Raw genomic sequence first — 26,009 nt, forward strand, 5'->3', positions numbered from 1 at the left:
TGGAGGCCACACCTGGAAGACATCATGTCTGGGGGTGGACACACCTGGAGGCTGCCATACCTGGAGGCCACTGCTGTGACTGAGGGGCCATCTAGGGTAGCTGGTGCTGTCCCTGAGCTTGTCCTTTTCTGGAAAATGGCAATAGCACGGGACAGCCCTGGGGTGCTGTTGGGAGGATGGCTTCGCTTGCACCAGGGCCTGTCACCCAGGACTCTCAGTCTAGACAGGTGAGCCTCGCCACTGGCCACGCCCCGCCTCTGAGGCCCTTCTCCCAGCCCCAAGCCTCGGTTCTTCAGTGAAGCTCACGGGCACGGAGGCTTAGAAAAGCACACAGATTTATTGCATATCAATCTCATGTATAAATTCATTGTAGCATCGGAAAGATTACATTTGGTATACACTCCTAATCTACAGCTTAACCTCAAATCAGCTTCTCCTAGGCTTTATCTTAAAGAAATTTCTCTACACAAGTACATTTGTCTTTTTCACAAGCATCAAATGAAATCTGCAGAATCGCTCTGAACGGCTTCCGAGCCCTTACGCCTTTTTGTCTCATTCTTCTCCCACAGCAATTTCCATCGTAATTAAGAACTGCGTCTCCTTTGCGTCGGCAGCTCAGGACTCCAGTCTTGAGGACGTGGACCCTAACCACACAGTCAGTAAGTGCATCTACGGAATTTTCCTTTCCATAAAAATTTCACAAACAGACACGATAATGACTGCTAAACACGAGTCATGCACAGTTTACTGATAACAGAAGCAATTTACAATCAGGGGACATGGCACACACGTCAGCCTCCTTCCTGATGGTTTCTTTAAACGTTATATGAAAACCAGACATTTACTCTTCATTTCTTCTTCAACACTCTACAGTTTCAAAAGAAAAAAACAAAAACCAAACTAAACCAAATCTGAGATGTAACAACGGCCAGAGGATGGCGCGGCTGCACAGGTCGGGGTGCCTGCACGCGTATATACCTGTGTGTGCTTTCAGCGACGTGTTCTGACATGGGGCTCAGCTTCCCTCGTCTTGAAGAGAACAGTGACGATGCAAAACGCACGGAGAGAAACCTCTAGAATTACTTTGTTCACAAGTGAATTGCACATTTGGAAATTCAAGCTGCCTTTTCATTATATTTTCTTTCATTTTTTTTTCCAAAAGTGGTAATTTGAATCAGTGACAGAAAAGAATAAAACAAAAAAACTGGAATGGAGGAGAAAAGGAACGCTCCTTGGAATATCACAAGAATGTCTTAGTCACAGTATCGCTCATTGCTACAGAGACACAGTTTCATGGCTTTGATACCCGGCGGACCTCCACTGACCAGGAGCAGCTGTGTCCTCACGTCCCCAGCCGGGTGGGGAGCGAGGTGCCGGGCTCCCCGTCTGTCCCCGGGCAGCAGTGCAGGGGCGCGCTCTCCCGGCCTGGCGCTGCCCCTCGCCCCTCCCCCAGGACAGCACAGTGAATACAGCTCAGTAGATTTCAGTCACATGGGTGAGGAGAAGGGGACGGGGGCAGGGGGGTCCACAATCCAGTGCTTCGAGGCTTCGAGGCTAACACGGGTGATATGTATTCGGGCGAGTGCTTTGCGAATGCTCACTGAGGAAGCAGCTAGGACAGAGCAGGCCAAGGGTCCTCAGAGTTTCCAGGGCCAAGCTCTGGGGCCACAGAGGGGCTGGGCCAGTCAGGGTCTGGACTGACCAGCTGCACTCTTGGCCTTGTACAAGAGGGCCACGTGGGCTGGGTGGTCTCTCAGGTCGATCCACACCCCAGGGTCCCAGGCAGGCTGCAGGAACGCGAGTCCCCGTGTTCCCATTGGGGAGCTCTGAGTCCCACTCATGAAAGGTCTGGCTGGCCAAAGGATCAGCAGCCCTGTGTGTCCTACCCGATCGTCCTGGGAATGAGAGCACAGTGGGGGAGGGCCACTGGGGACTGGGGGCTGAGGGTGGCAGAGGGAAGGGCCTCCTTCTGAATTGCCATTTGGGGCTGAGTGTCAATGGTCCAAAAAAGGGAGGCAGTTAAGGCTGGACTGAAGGACCCTGGCCCTGGGCAAAGCTGGCCCAGTAGGACCTGGGTTTACAGCCTCGACCCTAGCCACGTGCCCATGGACACGGTGGTCAGCCAGCCAGCTGCCCTGTTGCATCCGTGCTCCGAGGCTGGGATCTCAGAATTCTCATGCCCATCCCAGGCTCCTTGGCCCCCAGGGGGTCTCTGAGCACGTGGTGGCATCTGCATCAAGGATGCTGGACCTGTGTGAGCTGGGAGCTGCCCCCCAGGTGCTGGAGCCCGGGGCAGAGAGGAAGCAGGGAGGGCAGCTTGCTGTGGTCTGGGGCAATGACAAGCTTTGAGGCCAAGTTTCATGGATGCACCAGGCACAGGAAATAAATGCTCTCTTTGTCAGGGGGTCCAAGGGCAGAGCCCCCTCCCCCAGACTTGGCAAGTGCTCCGGCCCGCGGGGCTGAACATTCAGGAGAAATTGGGCTTGCTCTAGTCATTTTCTGGGGGACAAAAATATAGGACTAAAATGTGCAACTGAGGCTCATAGGGGACGAGGGGAAAAGAAGGAATGAGAAGAGAGAACGCTTGGGAAGACTGGCCGAAAATGACGGGACGTGGCAGTCAACAGAGAAATCCAGGATGGACAGGAAGGGCAGCCCCTTTTCTGCTCTGCAACCGCCGAGAACGGACACTTAGGTTTCCACCAGTCCAAACTTCCTGTTTTAGACCGAGAGAGTCATATCGCAAAAAAAAGCACACACCTTAATCTTTAGCAGAAGAAATCATATAATTTGGGTTTACAGAAACGGGGTGTTTGTATCTGAGGTTGACTTTTCAAAGGGATCCCATTTAGACGGAAGGGAAATTGGAAGTCCTTACACCACACCTGGCGGCTCCGGCCGAGGGAGGAGGTGTGAGTGGCTGTGTTTGCAAATGCTCCTCGATGGGCCACACCAGCTCTTCCTCATGCAGCTTCTCCCTGGCTGCCCCAGAGGGGCGACTTTCCTGCCTCCACACGTGTGTAAGCGGCCTCGGCACAGGCACAGGGCGGTTCTCAGTCTTGCTACTACCTCGTGTGGGTTTGAGAAAGAGGTGAAGCCCGTTCGCTGGGATCCGCAGGTTTGTGGTGCCCTCGGGGACCTCCCCACGCAGGTCTCCAGTGGGAGGCTGGACCTCCCAGCGCCTTCGCACATGACTGTCTTTGGCCTGGAGCGACCAGGCTGTGCGTCTGGGGCACCCGCCTGCTAGATCACCTACCGCCGCCCCGGGCGAACGCCGAGACGTCCACCACGAGACCCGATCCACACGATGTGGTGGCACCGCCACTGTCTGTACTTAAACTTACACTCTTCCTTTTAAGGGCAACTTGGGCGATTTTTTTCTCTTCTTGTTGGGACGCTGTTATTCTTTTTTTTTTTTTTCCAAACAATACAAGAAATAAATAGAACACCTGTCTTAAATGCAACTGAAACTCAAATTTAACAAAAACACATGATTGTCTGGAAAACGGGCAGCAGTGACAGCAGGATTCGTTGGGGGGGGACGCGGGGGTATTTGGCACATTAAAAATCGCCCCACTCCCTGGTTATCGATCACACAACACACAACCTTATTACACGGTTTTGGTCCTTCACTGGATACTTATATTAACATTATTTCTTCACAATAAGAATGTCTAACGCCAAAAATACTGTTAAGGAGGAAATAAAATAAGAAAAGAAATGAATTAGAAAAAATTACAAGTTATATACAGATTAAGGTAAATTCCATCAGGGAAAACATTATTATTTGAAATTGGCCCCTACGGAAATAATTTAAGCCCACCCGATGGAGAAGCAGACCCGTCCGAAGAGGCGCCGACCGTGGGTCGGGCTGTCTTCGCTCTTTGCGGCAGCTCGGTCAGCCTGGACGCCCTTCCGTGCTGGAGCCGGGTCCTGCCCGCCAAGGACCTGTGCGAAGAGTGGAAGTGGCAGCTGTGTCCTGGATCCGGGGTCTCCGACGCACTAGAGCTTGGCGGCCAGGAGCAGGGGAACCGTGGCGTGCCCCCGACGGCAGCCACAGGGGTGCCTGCTTCCTTCCTTTTGGCCATCTGACTGGGGTGAGTGAGGGTGGGGGCTGGAGATCCTCCGGACGTGGCCAGCAGGCCTTGCCTTCCGAACAGTGGGGTGGCCGAGGCACAGACCATGGGGGCAGGAGCATCAGGTGCCTGGCCCACCTCTGCACTGGGGACCAGAGCCACCGTTCCGACCTTCCCCATACAATTGGGGGGACTTGGTGGGGGCCACGAATCACACGTCACACAATGACAGGCACATCTCCCAGTCCCAGCCTTGGGCCAGCCCAGGACACCATATGTTAGAATTCCTCTGCACAGTCTGAAACTGCCCACAGGAGCGGACCCCATGCCCCTCGGTTCTGCCTCGGAGGCACCCGGAATCACCTTGGCTTTACAAATACGGGCAGGGATAGAAAATTTCTCCATTATTTACAGAACAAAGAGCACACCCAAACATAGCGCCGGCTCTCAGGCACGCTTGGGTTTGCAAATAAGCTGAGATTTCAAAGCAATGCAAAATTACTTTTAAAAAACAATTTGCAAGTCATTTGTTGATTTTTTAAAAAATACTGTCTATTTTTTAAAACCACATGCTTAAATAGACTCTGTTGTCAATAAGATTACCAAAAAGGTTATTCTCGTAATTTTCATTATAAAAACCGTTTGGGCCATCTCCCCCTTGAGAGCACTGTGTCTGTCCATTCCAAGATGCTGCACGGTGCCCAGAGTGGCCCACCGGCTTCAGTTTGGGATTAAAATCCCACCCTCGCCCACTGGGTGGTTCCGCGAGGCAGCCCTGGAGCCGTGCGGGAAGGCTGTGCTCTGTGCTGTTCCCAAACGCTGTTCTCAAGACCAAGTCTTAGAGACGGTGAAACTCAGTGACCGATTCAGGGACTTCCCGGCTCTGAGTTTTCATTGGAAAAGTCAGAATTGAACCATGGGGGGGGTGGGGACAGACACTGAGGAGTGGTCAAAAGCAGGTGACAAGGGGGTCTCCCTGGCCCAGGCGTGCCGGCTCCCTGAGGCTCTCGCCTCCATCTTCCGAAGCTGGGATTTCTGTTGGGATGTGGGGGGCCCTGCGGTCGCCTTGCTTGGACTCTGACCCCAGCCCCTCCTGGGCTGGTCAGAGGTGGTTGATGGGGTTAAAGGCTCCGGACTCCGGTGTGGCTCCCGAGATGTTCAACCAAGCGTCCAGAGGGCTCTGGGAGGAGGTATGGAGAGGAGCATCCTCCGAAAGGGACAGCATCATTGCATACGCCTAGTGGGGGAGAGAACACACACACACAGGACAAGCAGGTGAGCCGTGTAGGTTGGGGTCCTGCAGATCCAGGCTGGCTCCGTCCTTGCCCCCTCCTGGTCTCCCACTGCCCTCTGGCCAGACTCAGCCTTGCCCAGATCCAGGTGGGGTGGGAGAGTGAAGACGCCCCCCCGGCCTGGAAGAGGAAGATGTGAGTGGAGAGCAGGGAGGGAGGAGGGCACCTGCTGGCGCCAGTGCAGAGGGGCGCCAGCATGCCATGGCCCCAGCCAGGGGCCTCTGTGCACAGGGGGCTCCTTCAGCTTCTTTGGGGTGCTTCACCCCGCCGCAGTCACCTTCCCATCTCCCCTCCCCCACTTTTCTCTGCCTGGTGATCAGCAGAAACTTATGGGCAAGTGTGTACTTTGGGAGGGCCCTGGGAATTGCTGGTAGTTATTGGTAAGACCCCCGTCAACAAAAGTGGGTCCCTGACTGGTGGGGCAGGGGGCCGGCTGCACCGGAGAGCCTGGGGGACTCCTCTCTAGACAGCTGCGGTGACAGCACAGAGCTGCTTCGGGGAAAAGGACGTGCAGCATTTCTGAGCCACATGCAGATGTGTTTCCTAGCCCAGAGCGTGGCTTCGACAGTCCACAGGACATCTTTCTGCAGCAAGCCATAGGGCATGAGGTGACAGACCTGGGGCAGCTTGGAGCAGGGCACGGGTGACAAAGAAGCCCAACCCTCGTCCCACCCGAGTCAACACTCTGGACGGAATTAGTAAAAAGACGAAGACAGACATGCAGACGGTTTTTGCTGAGACTCGGGCTGGGCTGCAGAGCGCTGAACGAGATGCGGGGCTTCCAGACTTAGAGCAGCAGGGGGCAGGGTCCTGCGGCCGCTCACACTAAGGAATAGAGACGAGAAGTGCGTGGGGCCAAGCCTGGTGCCCTCGCTGACCCGTCACAGCTCCACCTGACAGGGCAGCCTCCCTGGACAGAAGCCTGGGCTACCGGTCATTCTCGCACGGAACGCAGAGAACGGGCAGCCAGCGCAGCCTCGGGGGCTGGAACCCGCTTGTGGAGACCTCCCACTGGGGACAGGAGGACGGTGACCATGTGTCTGTCAGCGCTCCTGGAGGAGCTCCGGTGTGGGCGGCAGCTCACGTTCATTTGCTTTCAGCCTCTCCCTGCCCCACTCCTGCTTTCCAGGAAGTGGCAGTCATTTGGCATCTCTCTAGCTGAGGCAATGAGCAGAGGAGGACCAGTGGCCTTGGGTGTCCCCCAGGCAGGCAGAGGGTGGCCACAGCGAGAGGTGAGGCTGTCCCTGTTGGAGGAGGTGTGGTTGCCCCCACCGCCAGCCGTGGGAGGGGGAGAGGGTGGGCTCTGCGGGTACCTACCTGGTTCTTAGCCTGCCTGTACAGGGTCTGTTTTAAAGCCTCAGAATCTAGGGTGGAATTAAGCACATCTTTAACTTCAAACGCTTCCTCAGCTGCTCTGCGGAGATCCAGCCCCTTCCCAAAAGTCGGCACGGGCTCCAAAGCTAACAGACCGCTCGGCTGCTCCTCAACACACCTGCACCAACGACCGGGAGAGGGCCTGGCGTTAGCTGGTCTGGCCTCTGGCCGTTTCTCTGATGTCCCACAGCCGGCTCCGTGCCTGCATGCACGCCACTGTGTCTCCACGAGCCACATGCACAAGGAGACAGACACACAGACACACGGACACCTGGACGGAAGCCATACGGATGCAGAACAACAGATAATGGCCACGAAAGAGGGTGAGTACGTGCACACACATGGCAAGCAGCAGGCGGGGCGCCTGGCCTCAGGGGACGGAGGACAGATTGGGAGGGCTTCGTTGCCGAGACTCTGGGCAACTCCGGAGGGGCCCAGGGTGGGAGGACATGGGCCATCCCTGAAGGGCCTCCTGGAGGATCCTGGAATGCTGGCAGCATCACCAGGGCCAGAGGTAGGAGGCGAGCAGACTAGACGTGGGGGAAGTGGCTCTGGTAGGCACAACTTCCAAAACTATGGGTGCTCAGCCCCTGTGGCACATGGTCCCACTAGTGGCTGGACGCCACTGCCCTGGGCCTGTGGGCAGTGTGCAGCTCCACTGCAGGGCCAGAGGTGGCCCTGGGTCTAGGACCTGACCCCTCTCAGTGCGGGGAAATGCCTTCCCCTCCCACACTCTGCTTCCGGGCCCTGAAAGTGTGTGTGTGTGTGCATGAGTATGTGTGTGTGTGAATGTGTGTGTGTGGGTGAGCTGGGGCCCCTGATCCCCTTTCCTCAGGCCCTGACTCACCCAGGCCTGCAAGCAGAAGCCCCTGATAGGAGGGAGGGTGGACCCAGTTGGGAGGGTGTCGGGTCCTCGGGCGTTTAAGAGTGAGTCACCCTGGGGGTGCTCTGCCCCCTCCCTGGCTGGACCCCAGCAGGTGAAGCCGGCACCCACCTTCGGGTGTGGTCGAAGCCCACAGCCAGGGAGGTGGGAGGCTCCTCGTCCTCGTCCTCGTAGGCACCCTGGGGCTCAGGCGTGGGGGACACAGTGTCGTCCTGGGACTTCCCCGCCAGACTGTCGTCATCGTCCTCCTCCAGCTCCTCCTCCTCCTCCTCTTCATCCTCTGGCTTCCCGCTGGCCAAGCCTGGACACTGGGAGCTGCCGTCCAGGTCCTGGACTTCTGGCCTGAAATGACACGGGAGGAAGTTGGCCGTGGACCCCAAAAGGCTAGCGACTCGGCTCTTCCCCCACTGCCGCCCACCTTGGCTCTCCCAGCCCCTCCAAAAAGAGGCTGCCTTCACGGTCATGAGAACCCTGGGCTGCCATCCCTGTGGAGTGAGTGAGTCAAGGAGACCAGTATGCCCAGTGAACTCGTGGCAGGGGATGGGCAGGGCCGGTTCAGCGGCAGGGCTCTTGTTATGCTGGAGTGGACACCGGGCCATTGAGGGGTTCAGGGCAGGTGTGCATGTCGTGGGAGGAAGCCACAGCTGGCCTGGCGGGAAAGGGTCCTGGGCACTGGAGCTGGTGTCAGCCCTACGTAAGATGAGCCCTTGGGGAGGCTCGGCACAGTGGAGGTTTGCCCACGGAGGCTTGCTCCTTCCTCGAGGACACAAGGACTGGGGGGGACCCAGGGTGAGGGACCCCTGCAGATGGAGGGTCTGGGATCCCAGGTTCTGCAAAGTGAGGGCTGGGCTGTTGTCAATCATGGAAACCGGCCGGGATGAGCTTGTCTCAGAGCCATCTGGAGTCTGTCCTGAAACCCAGACCCCACCTCCTCTGCCTCAGGGTCACTCCAGCTGGGTGAGACTTTTCCACTCTGGGTCCTTGTTATTAAAAGGAAGAAACAATGTGCTGGGTGAGGGTGAGCGCTCTCACTTCCTTCAGAAAATCCCACCCACCTGCCTTTGTTTGGTCTGTCTGCAAGTCGGTGACTAACAGCCGTGTCACACTGGGCTGGGCCCAGGGAAGCTGGGGACAACCTGGGCAGGTGTCCACCATCAGGCGGAGGGGGACGGGGGGCAAGGCCCACACTTCCTGAGCCCAGGTCGGGGCGGAGTTCTGAGCCCCCAGGCCCCGCTCCTCCTGGACCTTGCACAGCCCCTGGGAATGGTCCACGACTGTCAGGGGCGACAGGATTCCTGCTCTGGGCATCAAGGTGGGGGGCACATCCTCCCCGAGTGACCACCGATCCCCAAGTGTGGAGCTGTGTGGAGGACGCATCCTTGCACAGAGCGACTGAGCTGGGGAGACCCCTGATCGCCCGGCTCTCCGCCTTCCACATCTTCATTTCTTGTCTTTTCATGAGAAAGTATGTAGACACTGACAGCTGACCTGCCTTCCAGGACAGCTGAACCCGGACATGCTTCCCTTATCTCTGGTCACCTGTGCTGTTTGCTGGGCACATGTCCGTCCGCCAGCAGTGAGGGCTCTGGAGCCAGGCAGCTAGGCTGGGACCCGGGTCCTGCCTCCCTCCCTGGCTCTGGGCTGGGGGAACTCAGGCAAGTCTTGCCACCTGGGAGCCTGCGCCCTCTCGGCAACATGAGAACAGCCCCATGCTGAGTGCCCAGTGAGCAGCACAGTGGGGGCCCCGGTGCTGAGACTCAGATTATGCTCAGGGTGCAGCCCACGTGTCCTTTATTCACCTGAGCATGCGGTGTGGTTTCCGTGAGCCCCTCTGTTTGGGAGCAGGGCCCACGCGCTCTTCATCCTCATGCCCCGCCCCACCCTGCAGACCCTCTGCTCCTTGTTAGGAGGTCTGCATCAAGCAGAAGCGCTTGGGGGGCGTCCAGCTGGGACAGAGTAGGGGGTCCGCAGGCTGGCGTGGGCTTCAGACAGCAAAGATGGGGGCAGTGTCCAGGCCTCTGAACGGCTGCCTGGCATGCGTGAGAGTCCTGGGGCTGCCGTAACAAGCACCGCAGCTGGGGCTTAAACAACAGGAGTCCGTCCTCTCCCCTTCTGGAGGCTGGAGGTCTGAGGTCCAGGTGCGGGCAGGGCTGGCTCCCTCTGAGGCCGTGAGGGAGAGCCCATTCCAGGCCTCTCCCAGCTCCTGGTGGCCTGCTAGCATCCTCGGCTTGCAGATACATCAGCCCACCTCTGCTTCATCTTCACACGGGGTCCCCCCATGTGCATGTCTGTGTCCAAATTTCCCCCTTTCATAAGGACGCCAGTCCTAGTGGACATGGGTCCCCCGTCCCAGTGTGACCTCATCTTAACTAATTACATCTGCAGCGATCCTCTTCCCAGATGAGGTCACGTTTTGAGGTCCTGGGAATTTGGACTTGAATGCAGCAATTTTGGGGGGACACAATGCAGCCCAGGGGCTTAAGAGGTTTTGGGGCCAGGAAGCCTGGCAGGCCCTGAGTTCTCACTGATGGTCAAGAAAAGGAAACTACTTCTGGATGAGAACTGGATCATGTTAACGTTGACTGCCAACGGAGCCGCTGACGTCCTATCGCCTTACGCAAATTGCTTAATTCATGTCGACCGGGACGTGGTTCCCACTTCCGACAATGATGTGGGGGCATCTCCTGCGAGGCTCCCTGGCTCCCAGGGCGAGGCCTCAGCAGCACAGGCTGTCTGACGGCCTGGGTTCTCAGCCCAGCTCTGCCCTGAGCTCTCCGAGGGACTTGGGGCCAGCCTCCTCCTCTGTCTGAGCCTCACCGCCCCCTCCCCACCCCGGGGCTGTGGATAAAGCCATGGTGGTGGCAAAGGCGAGGGATTAGGATGGTGCTGTCCCCTCTTCACCCTTGGGATAGCCCCTCTGCTGTGGTGGGTCTCGTGGAGAGTCCTCCCTGTGGCTGAGAGCCGGGTCTGCTGCCCAGGCTCGCACGTGGAGGCCTCTCCTGAGCTCCTGGGCCCCCCCAGGCGCAGCTGCCCACCCCAAGGAGGATGCCCTTGACAAATCCTTGTCGGGTCTTTGTCTGGCTTTGTCCTGGGTGCAGGGACCCACAGTCTAGGGGACAGTTTTATAGCCAGGACATGCCTTGTGGCCCGGTTGTGGGGCTTCTGTAAGGCCCGGTACCTGGGCGCTGCATCTGTGCCTTTTTGCTCAAAGAGCTGACAACTGTTGAATGGAGCTGCAGGGCGTTGCCTGAATGCAGGCTTGGTGTCCCCAGAGGATAGGGGCTAGGTTCCCGTGAGACCATTGTGCACGTGCCGGAGGCCGAGGAAACGAGACATTTGTCGCTGAAGAGGGGGTAGGGCTGCTCTCCCGTGGGGACCCTCCACTGCCGGGCAGGGGTGAGGCTCTGAGAAGCACAGCCCACAGCCAGCCTCTCCCACCGTCCCCTCTGTGAGCCCACCCAGCTCTGATAGAGGAAGAAGCCGAGGCCCGGCAGGTGAGTGAGGTCCCCTTCCCGCGGGCATGGATTTAGGACTGGGCAGCACCAGAAACGGTCCAAGTGCCGTTCATTTATCCATATGACACATCTTCCCAGGGCCTCTGCCCTGTCCCCTGGGAGGACTCATGACAAGGAAGATGCAGCCCACCCTGGAGGAGCAGACAGGCTCCTGGGGAGCCGGGTCTCCTGGGGGACCCTCCGCACTTGCCCGAAGAGGGTGGGTGGGGAGGGATCTGGGCTCTGACGGCTGCAGAAGTCCAGCTCACCCTTGGCCAGCGCGAGGCTGGGGCGCTGGCTCCGGGTTCTGGGCCAGGCTTTGTTGGCACCCCAAGAGCCAAGCCGTCCCACTTCTCTGGGCCTCATGTCCCTTCTGCAAAATTAGGGGCTTGCATCTCTGGGGTCTTTTGGAGTTTGAGGCATCTCTGGTTCTCTGCTGGCTAGGCAGCACCCGCTTTCACCCAAGGAGAACCTCTTCCCGGGGTCTGAGTGTCCCTCCAGGGGCCCAGGGTAAGTGCTGCACCCCAAGCACTGGCATTCAAGATCGTGCAGAACACCCTCCACACTCTGGAATCTGAATTCCGCCGTTTTCCTGCCTATATGTGTGCACACCTGTGTGTGTACGTGTGTGTGTTTGCGTGTGTGGGTTTAAAGGGGCAGCATTCTTGTTTGGGAGCCTCACCTGGCTGACGGCCCTGCACGTCTGTTAATAAACATCGAGGCCGAACCGCGCCTGATGCAGTTTAGGCAGCGTGCCGGGGGCTGCACTGAGTGTGCAACATGCACCATCAGTCAAGGGTGCTTACTCTTTTTTCTTTTTTGAGGAAGATTAGCCCTGAGCTAACATCTGCCACCAATCCTCCTGTTTTTGCCGAGGAAGACTGGCCCTGAGCTCACATCCGTGCCCATCTTCCTCTCCTTTATATGTGGGGCGCCTGCCACAACACGGCTTGACAAGCAGTACGTAGGTCTGCACCCAGGATCTGAACCAGTGAACCCCAGGCCACCAAAGCGGAATGTGCGAACTTGACCACTGCGCCACCGGGCCAGCCCCAAGGGTGCTTACTCTTACCATCCTCTCCAGATGGGGAAACTGAGGCAGGGAGGAGGAACCCCTTGCTAAAGCTCCCCCAGATTCCAGGTGGCAGAGCTGGGGCAGGAACGGGCACAGGTTGCAGAGCCCATGGGCCTCTCCCTCTGCTGTGGGCCCCAGGCCCCTGTCCAGGTGTGGCCTGGGGGCTGGTGCTGGGGTGGGGTGTGCCTGCTCAGGGGCTGGGGTGGAGATGCCTGCTCTGGGTGTGGCCACAGAGGCGGGCTGTGGAGTCTAGCCGTCCCTGGGGCCCGGGGTGGGTTTCTTACCGTTTGTCTGTTCGCGTTGACGCTTGGTTCATCTCACTATTGGCAATAAAGTTTCTGATTTCAGAGAAATAGGAGTCTTCTTTCTCGTCTAAAAGTGCGTGGTTGTCCGACTCGGAGGTGGGAGAGGAGGCGCTGGTCCCCAGGTGGTTCGTGAGGACCCCGGCGTGCTGGCTCACTGCGGGGATGGGGGAGCGTCAGAGGAGGGGCGGCCGTCCGCTTCCTCGTCCGTCCCTCCTCCACCTCACCTCCCTCCCAGTTGCCCCATCTTTCGAGTTCTCCCTGCCCTGCTCTTGAACTCCACCACAGCCTCTTGTGGCGCCTGCCTGGCCTGTCTGCATGGGGGTCTCCCGGGATGGGGCCCCACCTGGCACATGCTCGTGTTCGTGCTTCTTGAGGTGTCTGTCCAGGTTGGTCTGCTGCCCGAAGCACCGGTTACACAGGTGACATTTGAATGGCTTCTCCTTGTTGTGAATGTTCCGGACATGCCGCTGAAGGTTGGAGGAGATGCTGAAGGAGCGGTCGCAGTACTTACACCTGGAAGACACACGAGGCTCAGAGGGGCCCCCAGACCCCGCCTGCCGTGGGCTGGATGCATGAGGATCCCTGGAGAGACTGGGCCCAGGGTGCCAGGTACTGCAGGGTGGGGACAGCAGCCAGGCCTCGCAGAGACCCCCTGAGGCCGCTGGGGCACCCAACTTGAAAGGTGGTCATGGTGAAGCTGCGCCTAGAAACAGCCACGGCTCCAAGAAGCAGGGGCTCTCCCGCTCTTGGCCTGTGGGTGGGATCATGTTGGAATGTGGCCCCGGGTAGGCAGAAGGACCCTCTGGCCTATGCCACTGGATGTGTAGCACCCGGACCCCCCAGCGCCTCGCTTCCTCTCTGCTGTCTGGTCCCCCCAGTGCGGAGGCCCCAGGCTTGGCAGCCACAGCCCAAGGGCAGGATGCTCCCAGCAGCCTCAAGGGGGCGGCCGCGCACCACGCAAAGATGCTCTGGCCGCTTTTCCCGGGAGGAGTTGCCTGCAACTTTCCTCCGGGCAGAGACCCCCACCCCGGCACTGGGAGAGCTGGCCTGGTCTTTGGCCCCCACCCTGGTGGGTCCTCGGGCAAGCCCCGTCTCACGTGGGGCCTCAGCTTGCCGTCCATTAACTGGGGGCGCTCTTCACCTCCTAACTGCCCTGAAGGTGGGGGGGCTCCCCAGCCCTGCCCCCCGTCAGGCCGCCTCCTCTACACGGACCACAAACAACCACACCCTCCCCTTTCGGTTGAGGGTGTGCCAGCCCTGCCTGCCCAGTTTATCTTTGTGCCCCTCTGTGGTGGTCACCGGCTGGCAGCCAGCATGCGCACTTGGGAAAATTAGAAAAAGACGCTCCTTCCTCCAGATGGTCAGTTGCACCTGTCGGAATATTGTCGTGACATGTTCAGAGTTTATCAGAGCACAGCGTTTCTCTGCCAGGAAACTGTTGTGATAAACAGGCTAGGGCGTCCACAACCTGACCGGCGCCCCCTTAGGTGTGGGGTCCTCATGGGGGCACGGTCTTCACGACCACGCAGAGGCCCCGAGGGTGGGGAGAGGGAAGCTGTTCTCCTCTTTTCAGTGGGGCCGCTGAGAGCCAGGGACTGACTGCCCAGGCACTGGGGAGCTGGATGGTCAAGCCAGAAACAGGGAGAGCGGGAGCCGGGGGAGCAGGTGGATGAGAGGGCCCTGCGCCTGTAAGGTCTGCAGACACGCGCACGCTGCCTCCTCCTGGCGGCAGATCCAAGCAAAGGCCGTGATGGCTTACTGACAGGCGCTCCTGCCGCTCTGCACACTCCCTGGAGCACAGCCGGGAGAAGCCTGACTCAGCGGTTTTCAGTTGCACAATTGTGTGGGTGTGTGCACATGTGCAGGTGTGCATGCACACAGTGCGTGTGTGTTAGTGTGCACATGTAGGCACATGTGTGGGTGTGTGCATGTGCATGCATACAGGTGTGTGCACATGGGGGTGCTGGCACCTGTGTAGTATATTTCCATGTGTGTGCATGTGCACGTGTGTCCGTGTGCACACTCTCGCACCTGGTCTTCAGAACGCCTCCAGGGATGCTTATCTGAGCCTCGGAGGCACGTGAGCACTTGAAACAGTTGTCTATATGCTCATGTATTTTCCTATTTTGGAAACAAAACAAGTTTCCACAGAGAGACAAGAGGCAAGTGCAGCGGAACCCCGGCTGGTCGAGTCCTTCAGGAGGCAGAGTCTACGCAGCCAGTCCCAGCGGGGCGTGAGCGTGGGAGACTGATGTTTATCCAGAGAGGCCTGGCTGCCAGGTGCCGGGGACCTGTCCGAAGTATGGCAGCCTGGCGTTCCTACAGGAGGCCCCCACCCCCACCCCGATTGGGCTGGAGGCCTGAGGCCGAGCTCCAGCACAGCATACTGGTCACGCGCATGGGGTCACATGGATGGAGACGTGCCTGAGGACACTCAGGGAGCCCTGGCCTCCCATCCAGGGCCAGGCCAGCAGGGGCCGTGGGAGAGTGGCCCTCACAGCACCACCCTGCCCAGCACGTGAGGTGCCTGCCCGACATCTGACATTCAGAGGCCTGGTCCTGCCCAAGGAGCCCGATGGACCCTCAGTGTCCCCCGGAGCCTCTCTGAGGCAGGAAGCTGTGGCCCCCACGGGTCGCCAGGGCCCAGCAGCTGCACGTTCCCTGCACGAAGGGGCAGCAGCCTCCTGAAACTCTGTCCTGGGAAGCTTACAGTCTCCAAGTTGCCCCCGGCCCCAACCTGCCGGATGACACTCGGTTTGATGACAGTCCCACAGAATGGGGAGGGCCCTGTCAAAAGGTGTCCCCAGTCTCTCATAGTTTGACTCTGGGGCCTCATTCCTTCAGTTCCTGAAGCTTCCAATTTTGCCTGAGGCCAGGCTAACTCTGGCTTCCTCTGCAACAGATGGGCCAAGAGCTGTTAGCGATCTGCACACGGGCTCCTCAGGCCACGGTCCCTGGGTTCCTCCTGAACAACCCTGGCCTTCTCTGCTCCTCGGTCCCCAGGATGTGCCTGTTGGGCCCCTGCTCCTCCTTGGGCCACTGAGCTGCCTCAGGCCCCTGGGAGCTCTGGACATTGGTCACAGCCTCTCCTCCCGCAGCCTCATGACGTTCCGGGGCCCCATGTGGACCCACCACCCTGGAAGCCAATACCGGGAGGCACCAGCTGCTCTGTTCTTCTCGCCTGCACTGTGAGGAGGAGTGGGGCCAGGCTTGAGCCCTCTCTGAGGCCGGGTCAGAGATGCCGGGGTGATCCCCACACAACAGTCCAGAAAGGTGACTTCTACATCCCAGCATGCACCATCTCACTCCCCTGTAGGCACATCCTTGAACTTACAGAACCCCGGCCCCTGGGGTCCCAGGCTCCCATCCCGCCCTGCAGGACAATGGCTCAGGAAGGACCAAGTACGAGCCCACACTGGCCCTCAGCCTAGCTCTGGGCATCCACCTCTGCCCACTCAGCAGCCTTCCCCCTGGGCCGAGCTTGCACCCACCCTCAGTCTGTATGTGCCCTCACACACGCTCGCACACGCCCGCACACACAGTGTTCCTGGTTTCTTTAGAAATGCAGGAGCCTTTGACAAATTTCACCAAACAGCTGCCGCATAAGCTCTGAGCGGTGGGAATCCTGAGCCAGAAACAGGGCTGGATAAGGAGCTTGTTCCCAGAAGGAGAGAGCAGAGCTCCTGTGTGAGGTGCTCTCCCTACAACCTCCGTGGGGCCGGGTGTCTTCGGGAGGGAGCCACACATTGGATTTGGTCGCAGCGAGTCCTGCATGCGGCCCTCTCCTGGTTCTAATCTACATAAATGGCCCAGAAGTCCATTTGAAATCTAGGGGAGCAGCCAGCCCAGGCTGCGAGGGAGCAGGGTTCTCTGAGCCGCTGGGATCTGCGTTGTAAATAAGCTGACAGGCGCCTGGTGAAATTTATGGCTGTGCTGTCTAGAATAACGTGCCATTGCAAAGCGACGAGAATGAGAGCCCAGAGTGGGCTGGCCACTGCAGCGTGCAGCCGAGGCCTGGAGGGGACCTTGCTGTGACCGTGTCTGCCGCAGCCCCCGGGAAGCCAGTCACGGTGGAGACACAGCAAGGGCTGGAGAGGGTCAAATGGCCCCTGGGCGAGCGGCAGCATCCTCCCTGGGACCCAGGAGGGCCACACCAGCCATCCAGGGAAAAATGCTTTCGGTAATTGTAAAAGAGGGGAAGGGAAAGAAAGAAGAGATTTTGAAACACAGCCCTAAAAATAAAACTGACAAAGAAAGAGGACACATACGGCCTCCTCCAGCCCCTGACGGAAAGGGTAGCTGGACCTGGCTTGGACGTTTTGGCTTAACACAGGATGGGAGCCCAGGAGGAAATGAACTTCAGATCAAGAGGCCTATGTCCTGAAAGTGGGGACCCCAGGTCCCGCCAGGCGCCCACAGGGCAGCCCATGAAGGCTCGCTCCACAGTGTGACTCAAGACAGCGCCACACAGCATCCTGGAGGGGCCCCCGAGCACGGCTGCCAGGTTGAGACAAGGAAGCAGGCCTGGACCCTCTTTCCCAGCTCAATGTTTACATGTCTCCTATCCAAAATCTCAACAAGCCCTCCACACTGGAGCTTTAAGAAAGCCGAGCGTCATCACTCGAGGATCTCTAAGCCAGGAGAAGCCATCAGCCAAGGACAAGAGCGAGGACAAGGACGAGGACGGCTCGCCAGCCACGGCCGGGCAGGAGGTTTGACTTTCCCTCCAGAAAGCATACCAGTCTCACTAAGGCGTCTTTCTTTCCCACGTCAGGGCTTTGAAACACATTCCGAGCGACTCTAGATGACCGGAGGCAAGGACTTCGAAGGGAAGAGCCTTCCAGCGTCATCTATTCTACTGTCCCGTCACTCTGGGCAGCCCACGAGAGGCCCCACTGCCGCCTGGCTGCGCAGGGCCTGTGTCATGCTGGCCTCTGCACGCACTTGCGGCTGGCCAGGGGCGGGGCTCACACCGGGCAGGCGGTCTTAATCAGCTTTGCTGGGGTGGGGGCCCCTTCTCCCTGGGGGTCCTGTGCCCAGCTCCCGGGTTTCTGCAGACAGACGTGCGCATTTTCCTCTTTCAACCTAAATCCTTCCAGTGATCAGAGGGAGCCCAGAAACCCCTAGTGATGTCAAAAGGAGAGTCATAGACCCCAAACTCCTCATCATGGCGTCGCCTTGAGCCAGATAAAGTCAGGATTTGCAATGCAAACTTTCAAAGCAATTATTGTTCCACAAGTTGAAACTCACAGATTGGAAAGAGCAAAAGAAATCAATGATAATTAAATTCCCTATAAACAGGGCCCGACCCTCTGGGGGCTGTAACACGCAACACTGTCCAGAAGTCGAGTCTTGTTACAGAACAAACATACAGCTCGTTTTCGGGGAGTGGACCAGACCAAATCAATCTTTCTGTTGCCAGCCTTTGTTAACTTCTAAGTCTCATTTTCAGGGGGAAGAGAGGGGCCTGTGTGTTGGAAAGAGGCTGCGGGCACTGACCAGACAACTGGCAAGTGGTGTGAACCGTCACTGTCCAGCCAAGACAGGACGTGGCCCTGTGGTGGTTGGAAAGTGGGGACTCTTGTGTCTCAGAGTGAGGCATGCATGGCGACCACGACACGTGCAGGGCCCCATGCGGCTGCCCTCCCCAGGGAGGGGGAAACACACCAAACATCCAGGGCCAAAGGGTGACCCCAAGCTTGGTGTGGCCAGAGTATAGGAATCCTAAGAAGCTAGCTTCAAACCATGGCAAACTTATTACCCACAGCTGCTGCTCGCAGACACATGCCAGGATGACCTCCTGACACCTGAACCAGCATTTCCCCGGTTTGCTTCATAGTCACCATCACCTGGCTCTCATTTAAAATGCCGACTCCCAGTCCCCTCCCTGGGCGGGGTCCCCAAATGCCGGGTTGTCACCCTCAGCTGTTCTCCTGCCCGATGAAGGCCCAAGGGACCAAGGGCACCCCATCTGCTTCTCCTGGAGCCAGAATGCTAAGCCGTGGGCTTGGACCCCGGGCAAGTCATGGGGCATCTCTGAGCCTCGGGCTCCACATCTTTGAAATGGGGAGGACACCTCCACTTGTTCTGAACACAAAAGATGACGGCTCTCACCCCCTGACGTGCTGTGTGGCTGCATCTCTGCAGGCAGAAGCCCAAGCATTGAGCGAGGTGGGGAGCAGACACGTGGTTTCCATCCAGGGCAGTGAAGGGGACCTGAGCGAATCCCTCAGGACGCCCCAAGCCCGGGTTGGGACCTGCATTTGCACGGAGCCCTTTTTCTTCTGAGACAGCCCCCTGACTTAGGCGCCCCCAGCTCACCACCTGGGTTAGGTCCTCCAAGGCCGTCAAAGATGAACAGACTTGGACTGGGTCGGGGTGAGCTGAGGCTTCCCCAGCAGACCACCCCTGGGGGCCTAGCTTCTGGCTGATCCTCCTCTGAGCCCCCTGCCCGGTTGACACCCCGGTAGCAGGTTGGACAGCTGCTTCCAGCCGTGCTCCTCTGTGGTCAGGCAGGAGCCTTCTGGAAGCCCGCCAGGCACCTCCTGCTTAATCTTTACAATATCCCAGGACACAGGGTGGCTGTGGACCAGGAGGGAGGGGCCCCAGGAGTGAGCTGACGCAAGCATGCTGGCTTCCACCTGCCGCCCTTCCTGTGGGTGGGACGGGGAGGGTCGCACCAGGAGCCTGCCTCCCCTGACTCAAACCGGCCGGCTCCTACCTGTACGGCTGCTCCCCGGTGTGCGTCCTCAGGTGTCTCGTGAGGTTTGCTGATCGGGGGAAGATCTTGCCACAGTACCTGGGGTGGAGAGTGTGGGGAGACTGTTAGGCATACTGCCCTTGACTTGGGAGCTGTTCCTCCAGCTCGGGGTCTAGGGCCTGAGGTCACACCTGGGGAGCAGGTGGCCAGGTGGCAGCATCCTGGATTTCTATCTCTCCTTCAGCCCTGGGGCCCAGCTGAGAAGGCTGATTGGCCTACTCCGGCCCGCTCAGGCTGTGAGCCCCCTAAACAGTATCTGAGCTCCAGAGCCCAGCGGTGGTCGAGCTGGCTCGGACTGGCTTGGACAGGCCCGTGTAGCTGGGGACAGACATGGCACCTCTCTTCCCAGTGCAGGGCTTTCTGCTCACTCCCAGAGCTGTGGTTAAACATTGACCTGCACGCCTCAGCCTCAGGCCTCCTGAATTCTGACTGGCTGGGCCAAGGTTGCATTTTCTTGCACTCACATGAACATAGCTTCGTGGGGTCAGGGGAGGTCCCCCACACATGCACACTTTCGGGGAATGATCTCAAGCTGATAATGGACATTTATTGCCTCTACGCTGTACTCGGTGATTGAGCACTTTTTCCTGGATGCGAAGGTTCATGAGCTGCAGTGTGGCACCTGCGGCCACCTCGCCAGGGCCGCCCCACCAGCCCTCAGAGGCTTGCAGTGTCTCACCTGCACGTGTATCGCTCCTTGCCCTTCCTGAGGATGGGGTCCGAGAGCGTCGGGGGCGGGGACCGGAAGTTGAAGGGGTGGTGGGGAAGGGGCTGCAGGGAGCTGCCCGAGTCCGCCTTCAGGGCCGCGAAGCTTTCCAGCTTCTCTGTCATGGTCTCGATGGCTGACATCTGTTGGCATGAGAGCGGGAGAGGCTGTGGGACTCCCTTGGGCCGTGCTCTCTCTTGTAGAGCGTGGACTCAACCCCCCAGGGGCATGGAGGGGTCCTGGATGACCGAGCACATCAGTGGGCCAGGCCAGGACAAGGCCATGTGGGACCTCACGCCATCACTGGAATCAGCGGTCTTCTGGTGTCATCTTGGCCATTGGGCTGGATTCTTTCGCTTTCTGTGGCCAGTCCTGCTCTTGTCTTTCCCTGGAAACCCCTTGCAGCGTAGGGTCTAGGCTGGAACTGGCCTTCACCAGCCAGCCTCACTGCCTGGTTTGGTAGACACGAGTGACTACACATCTCCTTATTTGGAAACGAGCCAGCAGTGACCCACTTGCTTGACCCCTGGCCAGCACTCCTGGTTGGCTAGTTTGGGTAAAAGAATTTTATCTTTGAGTCTTGAATATGAAGATAGCTACCTGAATCTCAGGTGAAGACATGGACCACGGGCCTGGGGCACCACCACCACCTAGTGGCAATAAGCCATAACTGCAGGCAAAACCCTAAAAAGGAATTCAACAGCTCGACTGGATGCCGCCAACCAAATGTTCAAAATGATAATGCCAATGTCACACGGCACAGTGCATCTGATGGACGAGAGGGGCTGCCTCTCTGCTCCTTGGGGATGCCAAGGACTTGCTCAGGGAGGAGAAGGGAACATGGCATCAGTTGTTTCCCCCAGGTGGGCAGAGTTCTGATCAGAATCCTAGAGTGTGCCTGTCCCTCAAGGCCTTGGGACTCGGGGCCCGGAGAGGGGACGGGGCTGATGAAGCTGCACAGGCCTCAGCAGTACCTCCCACGCTCTCCTTCTCCCCATGGAGGTGGGCTGTCCCAGAGTGCCCGCTGTGCCCAGTCCTCAGCTGGCTCTCCCTATACCTTTGCTAAACAAATATTTACAGGAGCCTGTGTCACCTGGGAGACCCCAGAGGAAGGGATGGGGGGAGCAGGACAGAGCAGAAGGGCAGGCATGGTCCAAATGGAGATGGAGAGGGGAGGAAGAGCTTGTGTTTCTCCAACCGCCTTGATCACTGGGAGAAACTGGCCATGGTCACCATGGTGGACCCCAGGCAGCTAGCATCTGAAGAACAGGCACGAGTGGGCAAGGCGAGGGGGTGGAGGAGTGGCTGGCAGCAACACGCCAGGGCCGCTCACTGAGGCTCGCTGCCTCTGAGCAAGGCTTAACGGCAAATACTCGGAGGAGGTTACTTGCTCATTCACAGCAAAGCCTGGGCCACCAGTGAACAAACCCATCATGTCTCACTATGGGGGGTGTTCCAGCGAGCCCTGCCCCTCCACACCATCCAGGGCCCCGCCCTCACCTCCGTGAGGCTCTGTCCTCTAGGTACCCACTCAGAGGACTGCTGGTGGGGACAGAGGGCTTTCTGCTGATGCTACACAGAGGCCACAGCCGTGCCAGCAGCAGAGATATTTTGCAATTTGGGGAACAACCGATTGGTTACAATAAAAACATCCAGAAAGGGGTTAATGAGTAGAAAATGGCCAAGGCAGCCCTGGGACCCTGGCCTGCCAACTGGGCCGCTGGCCAGCTCGGGCTAGGTGGCCGGGCTTCCTTCGGGCTTGGCTGTCCCTGTGGGGCAGCACGTTCCCTCCTCAGACACATGAGGCTCCCCGCTGTGGGCTGCCCTCCCCGTCCCCGCTGATGGACAGATGGAAATTGTCATGTCCCTTGCCACTGTCTAGCCCCTCACTGGTCCCTCCATGGCCTGGTGCACAGACTGCTGTTCACTTGCCTGCAGGTCTCAGCTTTAGCCATAGCCTGGAAGGCCCTGGAACTCTCCACCACTCCAGACTCCCCAGGACCCCTAGAGATGGTAAGCGGTCGCAGCTGGGCAGAAGGGCCTCACCCTGCAGCCCAGGGGGGCTGCACACCTGCATGTTGGGCCTCAGAAGCGGAAGGCCCTTGTGGTGTTCTGCCTGTCACCTGACCAGCGCAGGCTGACATCTTCTATAGCTGTGACCCTGTACTTTGTAGAGACCATCAGTTATCAGGTGCTTTCTGCCCGAGTGATGGCTTGACCTTGGAGTGACTTCATCTCAGACGCCCACTCCCCTGCTCCAGGCCCAGGGGGCAGGCAGCGGGGGTGGCAGGGCCCAGGGAAGTGGGCCCTGGAGGGACAATGGGTGGCCGGCCCCCCCCTCCAGGCCTCTCTTCCTCAGGCCTGGGTGGGTCTCACCGAGGCTGCCCGCAGGTCCTGCCTGCCCGGCCCGCTCCGCCCGATCAGATATTCCCGGCTGAGCTCTCCCACAAACACAAACACAGGATGCGCCTGGCTGGCTTGTCAGCTTTTTCCAGCCCATCCCGAGGAAAATCAGGGGAAGTTATTCGCCAAACTCCGAGGCCCCATCGAAACAATGGGAGGTGCTAAGTTTAGCTGTGAACCTGGGCAGGGAGAGGGTTTCACAAACTGGGCTGTTTGTCCAAGGCGGGAATCACCAAGAAAGAGAACAATGGCCCAGTCTGGTGTCTGGGTTGGGGCCCGCCCCACAGCTCAGCTCCAGGACCCTCGGGGAGAGAGGGGCAGCCTGTGGCTCCCGGGAGGGCACTGGGCCCCACACAGTGAGGGCAGTGGGCACACAGGGCAGGGAATCGGGGAGACTCAGTGGGGCCCTGGTGCTCAGCCCTCACTTCTGCCACCCCTCTGTGCCCACCCCCAGGAGGATGTGGCTGGAGGGGCAGACCAAACACCTGCAGGCTTGGCAGGGTCCGTGTTATCTTTCCTAGACCCTGATTCTAGTCTTGGCGGACGGCCTGCCACCCTCTGTGGCCCTGGGGAACGGCGCCCCTCCAGCCCCCCACCTCCTGGGACCCTGTGCCCTCAACTCAGGTCCCCCTCCTTCTCTCCTGCTCCCCATCTCCTCATGCCCACTCTGTCCCCTCCTCACTCAGGCTCTTCCTCTCCTGGTCTTTTCTCATGAGCTCCCTCAAGGGCAGCACACCCCGGAAAGGCCTGCTCACATCCACCCCTCGGGGCTGCGTCCCGAGTCTATTCACTTTATGTTTAAATTTCTTGCGTTCACTCCATCCTGCTCTGCCCTCCGCCCCACTCAGGTTCATTCCCCCTCCTAGAGCTGGCGCTGTGGGTCAGTGGGCCTCCCCATGGCCAGGGTCCTTGCTGCCTTTGAGGGACCCACGGGCTGCCTCCTGCCAAGGACCCCCTCCCTGCTCACCTCCCCTGGCCTTTCTCATTCTCTCCAGCCTCACAGGCTCCTGTGGGGTCTGCAGGGAGAGAATCCTCTTGGATGGGGGAGCTGAGGCCCGGAGCGCCCAAGGGGCCGCCGTGCGCAAGGCCCGCCTCAGGAGTGTGGCTCTGCTTGGACAGAACCTTGGGGTTCCAGCCCCTCAAAGATCCCTGCACAGCCTGGGGCAGGCCAGAGCAGAGGGCCTCAGAGTGAGGGTCCTGAGGTGTGCCCCGCCAACCTGGCCCCTCTGGGTCTTACCTGGGGGTGGAAGAGCAGCGGGGACGGCCGCAGGTACTTCTCCTTCAGGACTCCCACGGGGTCTGTCACCTTCCGCTTCTCCACCCTGCTGGACAGCAACACAGAGGGTTACGTACCCCGCGGAGTGGCCCAGCGCTGGGCAGGGAGGCGCCCCACTGGTCATGAGGTGTGGGGGCCTCGCCACGGTGGCCCAGCTTCTGGGGCTCCCCAGCTACCACGTCTTACCTGACGGCCCTGGCCAGGCCCACCTGCTCACCTAGGAGAGCCTCCGAGCCCGCTGCCCACCCCCACAGTCTTGCTCTGCTTCCCTCCCACGCTCCCCAGTGCCGTGCCCACTTCTGGACCCCTTCAGGTCCCCCATGTGCCCCCAGCCACCGTGCATGTGACAAACACTTAATGCCGGAGCCCAGAATCTTCTCTGAAGGCCCTGAGCGCACCAGCCTCTGCCCACTGGCCCGTCAGCCCCCAGGGGATTACACAGTTGGGATCCCAGCTCGCCTGCAGCAGAACGCGGCACACACGGGAGGCTGTTCCTTGTCCCCCCTGCCCTTGGCCGACTGGGCTGACCAGCGAGCGTGAGTGACCAGGAGGTTTCTGTCCTGGGGAAAGAGCCAAGCAGGCGCTGCCTAACACTCGCGATGGCTGCCGAGATGACAGGTCTAGGACCTTCCCTCTGTGCTGGTGACAACTCTGTTCATCACAAAACCAGCAGAGGAGGTGGCCGGGCAGCGCCCAGAGATCCCTCCTCTCACCGTTTCCCAGCAACGCCTGCCTCAGTCTCCCCGTGGGGGGTGAGCTTTACAAAGCACGATTTGTGAGCATTTCCCGGCGTCTCAGGCGCTTTGGGGACTGCTGTGCCTCTCTGCACACAGACACAGCCCCTCTGAACCAATCCTGGCCGGATGCTCCCGTGCCCTTTGCTCTTGGGCCTTGCTGGGCACCGTGCTCCCTTCACTCAGGCCTCCAGGGGACTGGCTGGGGCAGTGACCGGAGCAGGATTGGGGATGGCTGAAGGAGGACAGCACAGCCACCCAGGGGGCCAGAGGCAGGAGCATCCCCTGCAGGGTGAGGCCACAGGTCACCCCACGGAGACCCCGAGCCTGGTCCAGGAGGGAGAAGGCGGGAGATGTGGGAGGAGCCGGGGGGGCACGTGTTGCACTTTGGGAAGATTCTCTCCCAGAGGAATAAAATAAAGGACCACACGTGTGGCCCCAGGAGGTGCGGCACCCACTGGGTGGGAAGTCGGCCGGGAGGGACCTCACTCTGCAGGCCTTCACCGAGGCCCTTTCCAAGTGCGACTGTGTCAGATTCGGCCTTTCGAGGAGACACTGCAGGTTGGTGGGGCGGGACCAAGAGAAGGGGGGCCCTTGTGGGAGGAGGAGGGCCAGGTTTGGCTCCATCTCTTCTGCCTTTTTCTGAGTCATGTGGCAGCCCCACCGGGCTGGCTCCCGAGCAACCAAGGCCAGCTGACACCAGCTGACCCCAGCGGACACGGGGTCTCCAAGTTGCCTGGCTTATGTCACCACATAAACCACATTCCCACCTCATCCCCAGCCCATCCTGCAAACGCAGCAGCCACATCGGGGGGCGGGGGCAAGAGGGCCTGGAGGGCCAGGGAGGCCGACCGGGTGGTGTGAGAGGATGGAGGGCTGTGGGTACACGCTCAGGGTCACTCACGGGGGACGGCCTGTGGGGAGCTTCACTAGAGTCACTCTCAGGACCCACGCTTGGAGAGAAGCCTTCACCCCGTGTGTTTATCTTGTGGGGTTGGGGTGGCAGGGAGACCACACAGAGCTCAGCCACACTGCAGCCTTTGCTAGTGTCTGCGTGCAAAGTCGGGGTGCAGGCAGCCCCTCCAGCAGGTGCTGGACCCTAAACTCTGAGGGTGAGAGCCCAGGACACGCCGGGTCTCACATGAGCTCTGACTGGAGAGGGCCCTGCAGCCGGTTCTCAACTTCCTGCTCCCCCAGATTCCAGGAAAAGGCCCAAGACCCTCAACCAGGCCGTGAGCAGGGAGGAGAGGGGCTGGGGGAGGGGCGCACTGAGGGTCAAGTGCAGGGGCAGACGAGGGGGGGATGAGGGCCAAGAGGAGAGTGGGGACGGGCTGGACGGGGAGCTGGCGGAGGAGGGGGCTGGAGAAGCCGGGGAGGAGCAGGAGGAGGTTAACTGAGACCCTCGCACGCCTGCTGGCTCCAACTCTGGGGGCCTGGCCGGAAGGTTCCGTCCCTCAGTCTCCAGTCACTCCCTCCCATCCTCTGCACGGGGGCAGCACGCCCCACAGGCGCCTCCTCCCTCACATCCCAGCTGTTTCCTGGCCTCGCCTGGGGTCCCGGAGATTCTTACGTTAACTGGCAAGTGTCTTCTGCGCTTTTTGATGGACGCATTTGCCCCAAAAAGTGGGAAG

General features: G+C 59.4%; 1 protein-coding gene across 13 annotated transcripts in view; it reads right to left on the reverse strand.

The window, feature by feature from the left end:
* Positions 1 to 318: 318 nt before the first annotated feature.
* The window catches only part of PRDM16 (PR/SET domain 16), a 347,520-nt gene continuing 321,829 nt past the window's right edge, over positions 319 to 26,009 (reverse strand). For 4 of the 13 annotated variants that reach the window (XM_070604790.1, XM_070604864.1, XM_070604883.1 and 1 more), the window contains 9 exons: positions 23,606 to 23,693; positions 20,566 to 20,649; positions 19,939 to 20,108; positions 19,221 to 19,298; positions 12,843 to 13,012; positions 12,479 to 12,653; positions 7,737 to 7,967; positions 6,686 to 6,860; positions 319 to 5,313 (listed from right to left, as the gene is read on the reverse strand). In XM_070604790.1, coding sequence (XP_070460891.1) covers positions 5,179 to 5,313; positions 6,686 to 6,860; positions 7,737 to 7,967; positions 12,479 to 12,653; positions 12,843 to 13,012; positions 19,221 to 19,298; positions 19,939 to 20,108; positions 20,566 to 20,649; positions 23,606 to 23,693 — 1,306 coding nt within the window. In that variant the 3' untranslated portion in view covers positions 319 to 5,178. The remainder of the gene's footprint in view (positions 5,314 to 6,685; positions 6,861 to 7,736; positions 7,968 to 12,478; positions 12,654 to 12,842; positions 13,013 to 19,220; positions 19,299 to 19,938; positions 20,109 to 20,565; positions 20,650 to 23,605; positions 23,694 to 26,009) is intronic. The other 9 variants (XM_070604854.1, XM_070604899.1, XM_070604844.1 and 6 more) reach the window with 7 other exon arrangements.

The sequence above is a fragment of the Equus przewalskii genome, chromosome 2 (genome assembly GCF_037783145.1).
Source record: "Equus przewalskii isolate Varuska chromosome 2, EquPr2, whole genome shotgun sequence".
Lineage (NCBI taxonomy): Eukaryota > Metazoa > Chordata > Mammalia > Perissodactyla > Equidae > Equus > Equus przewalskii.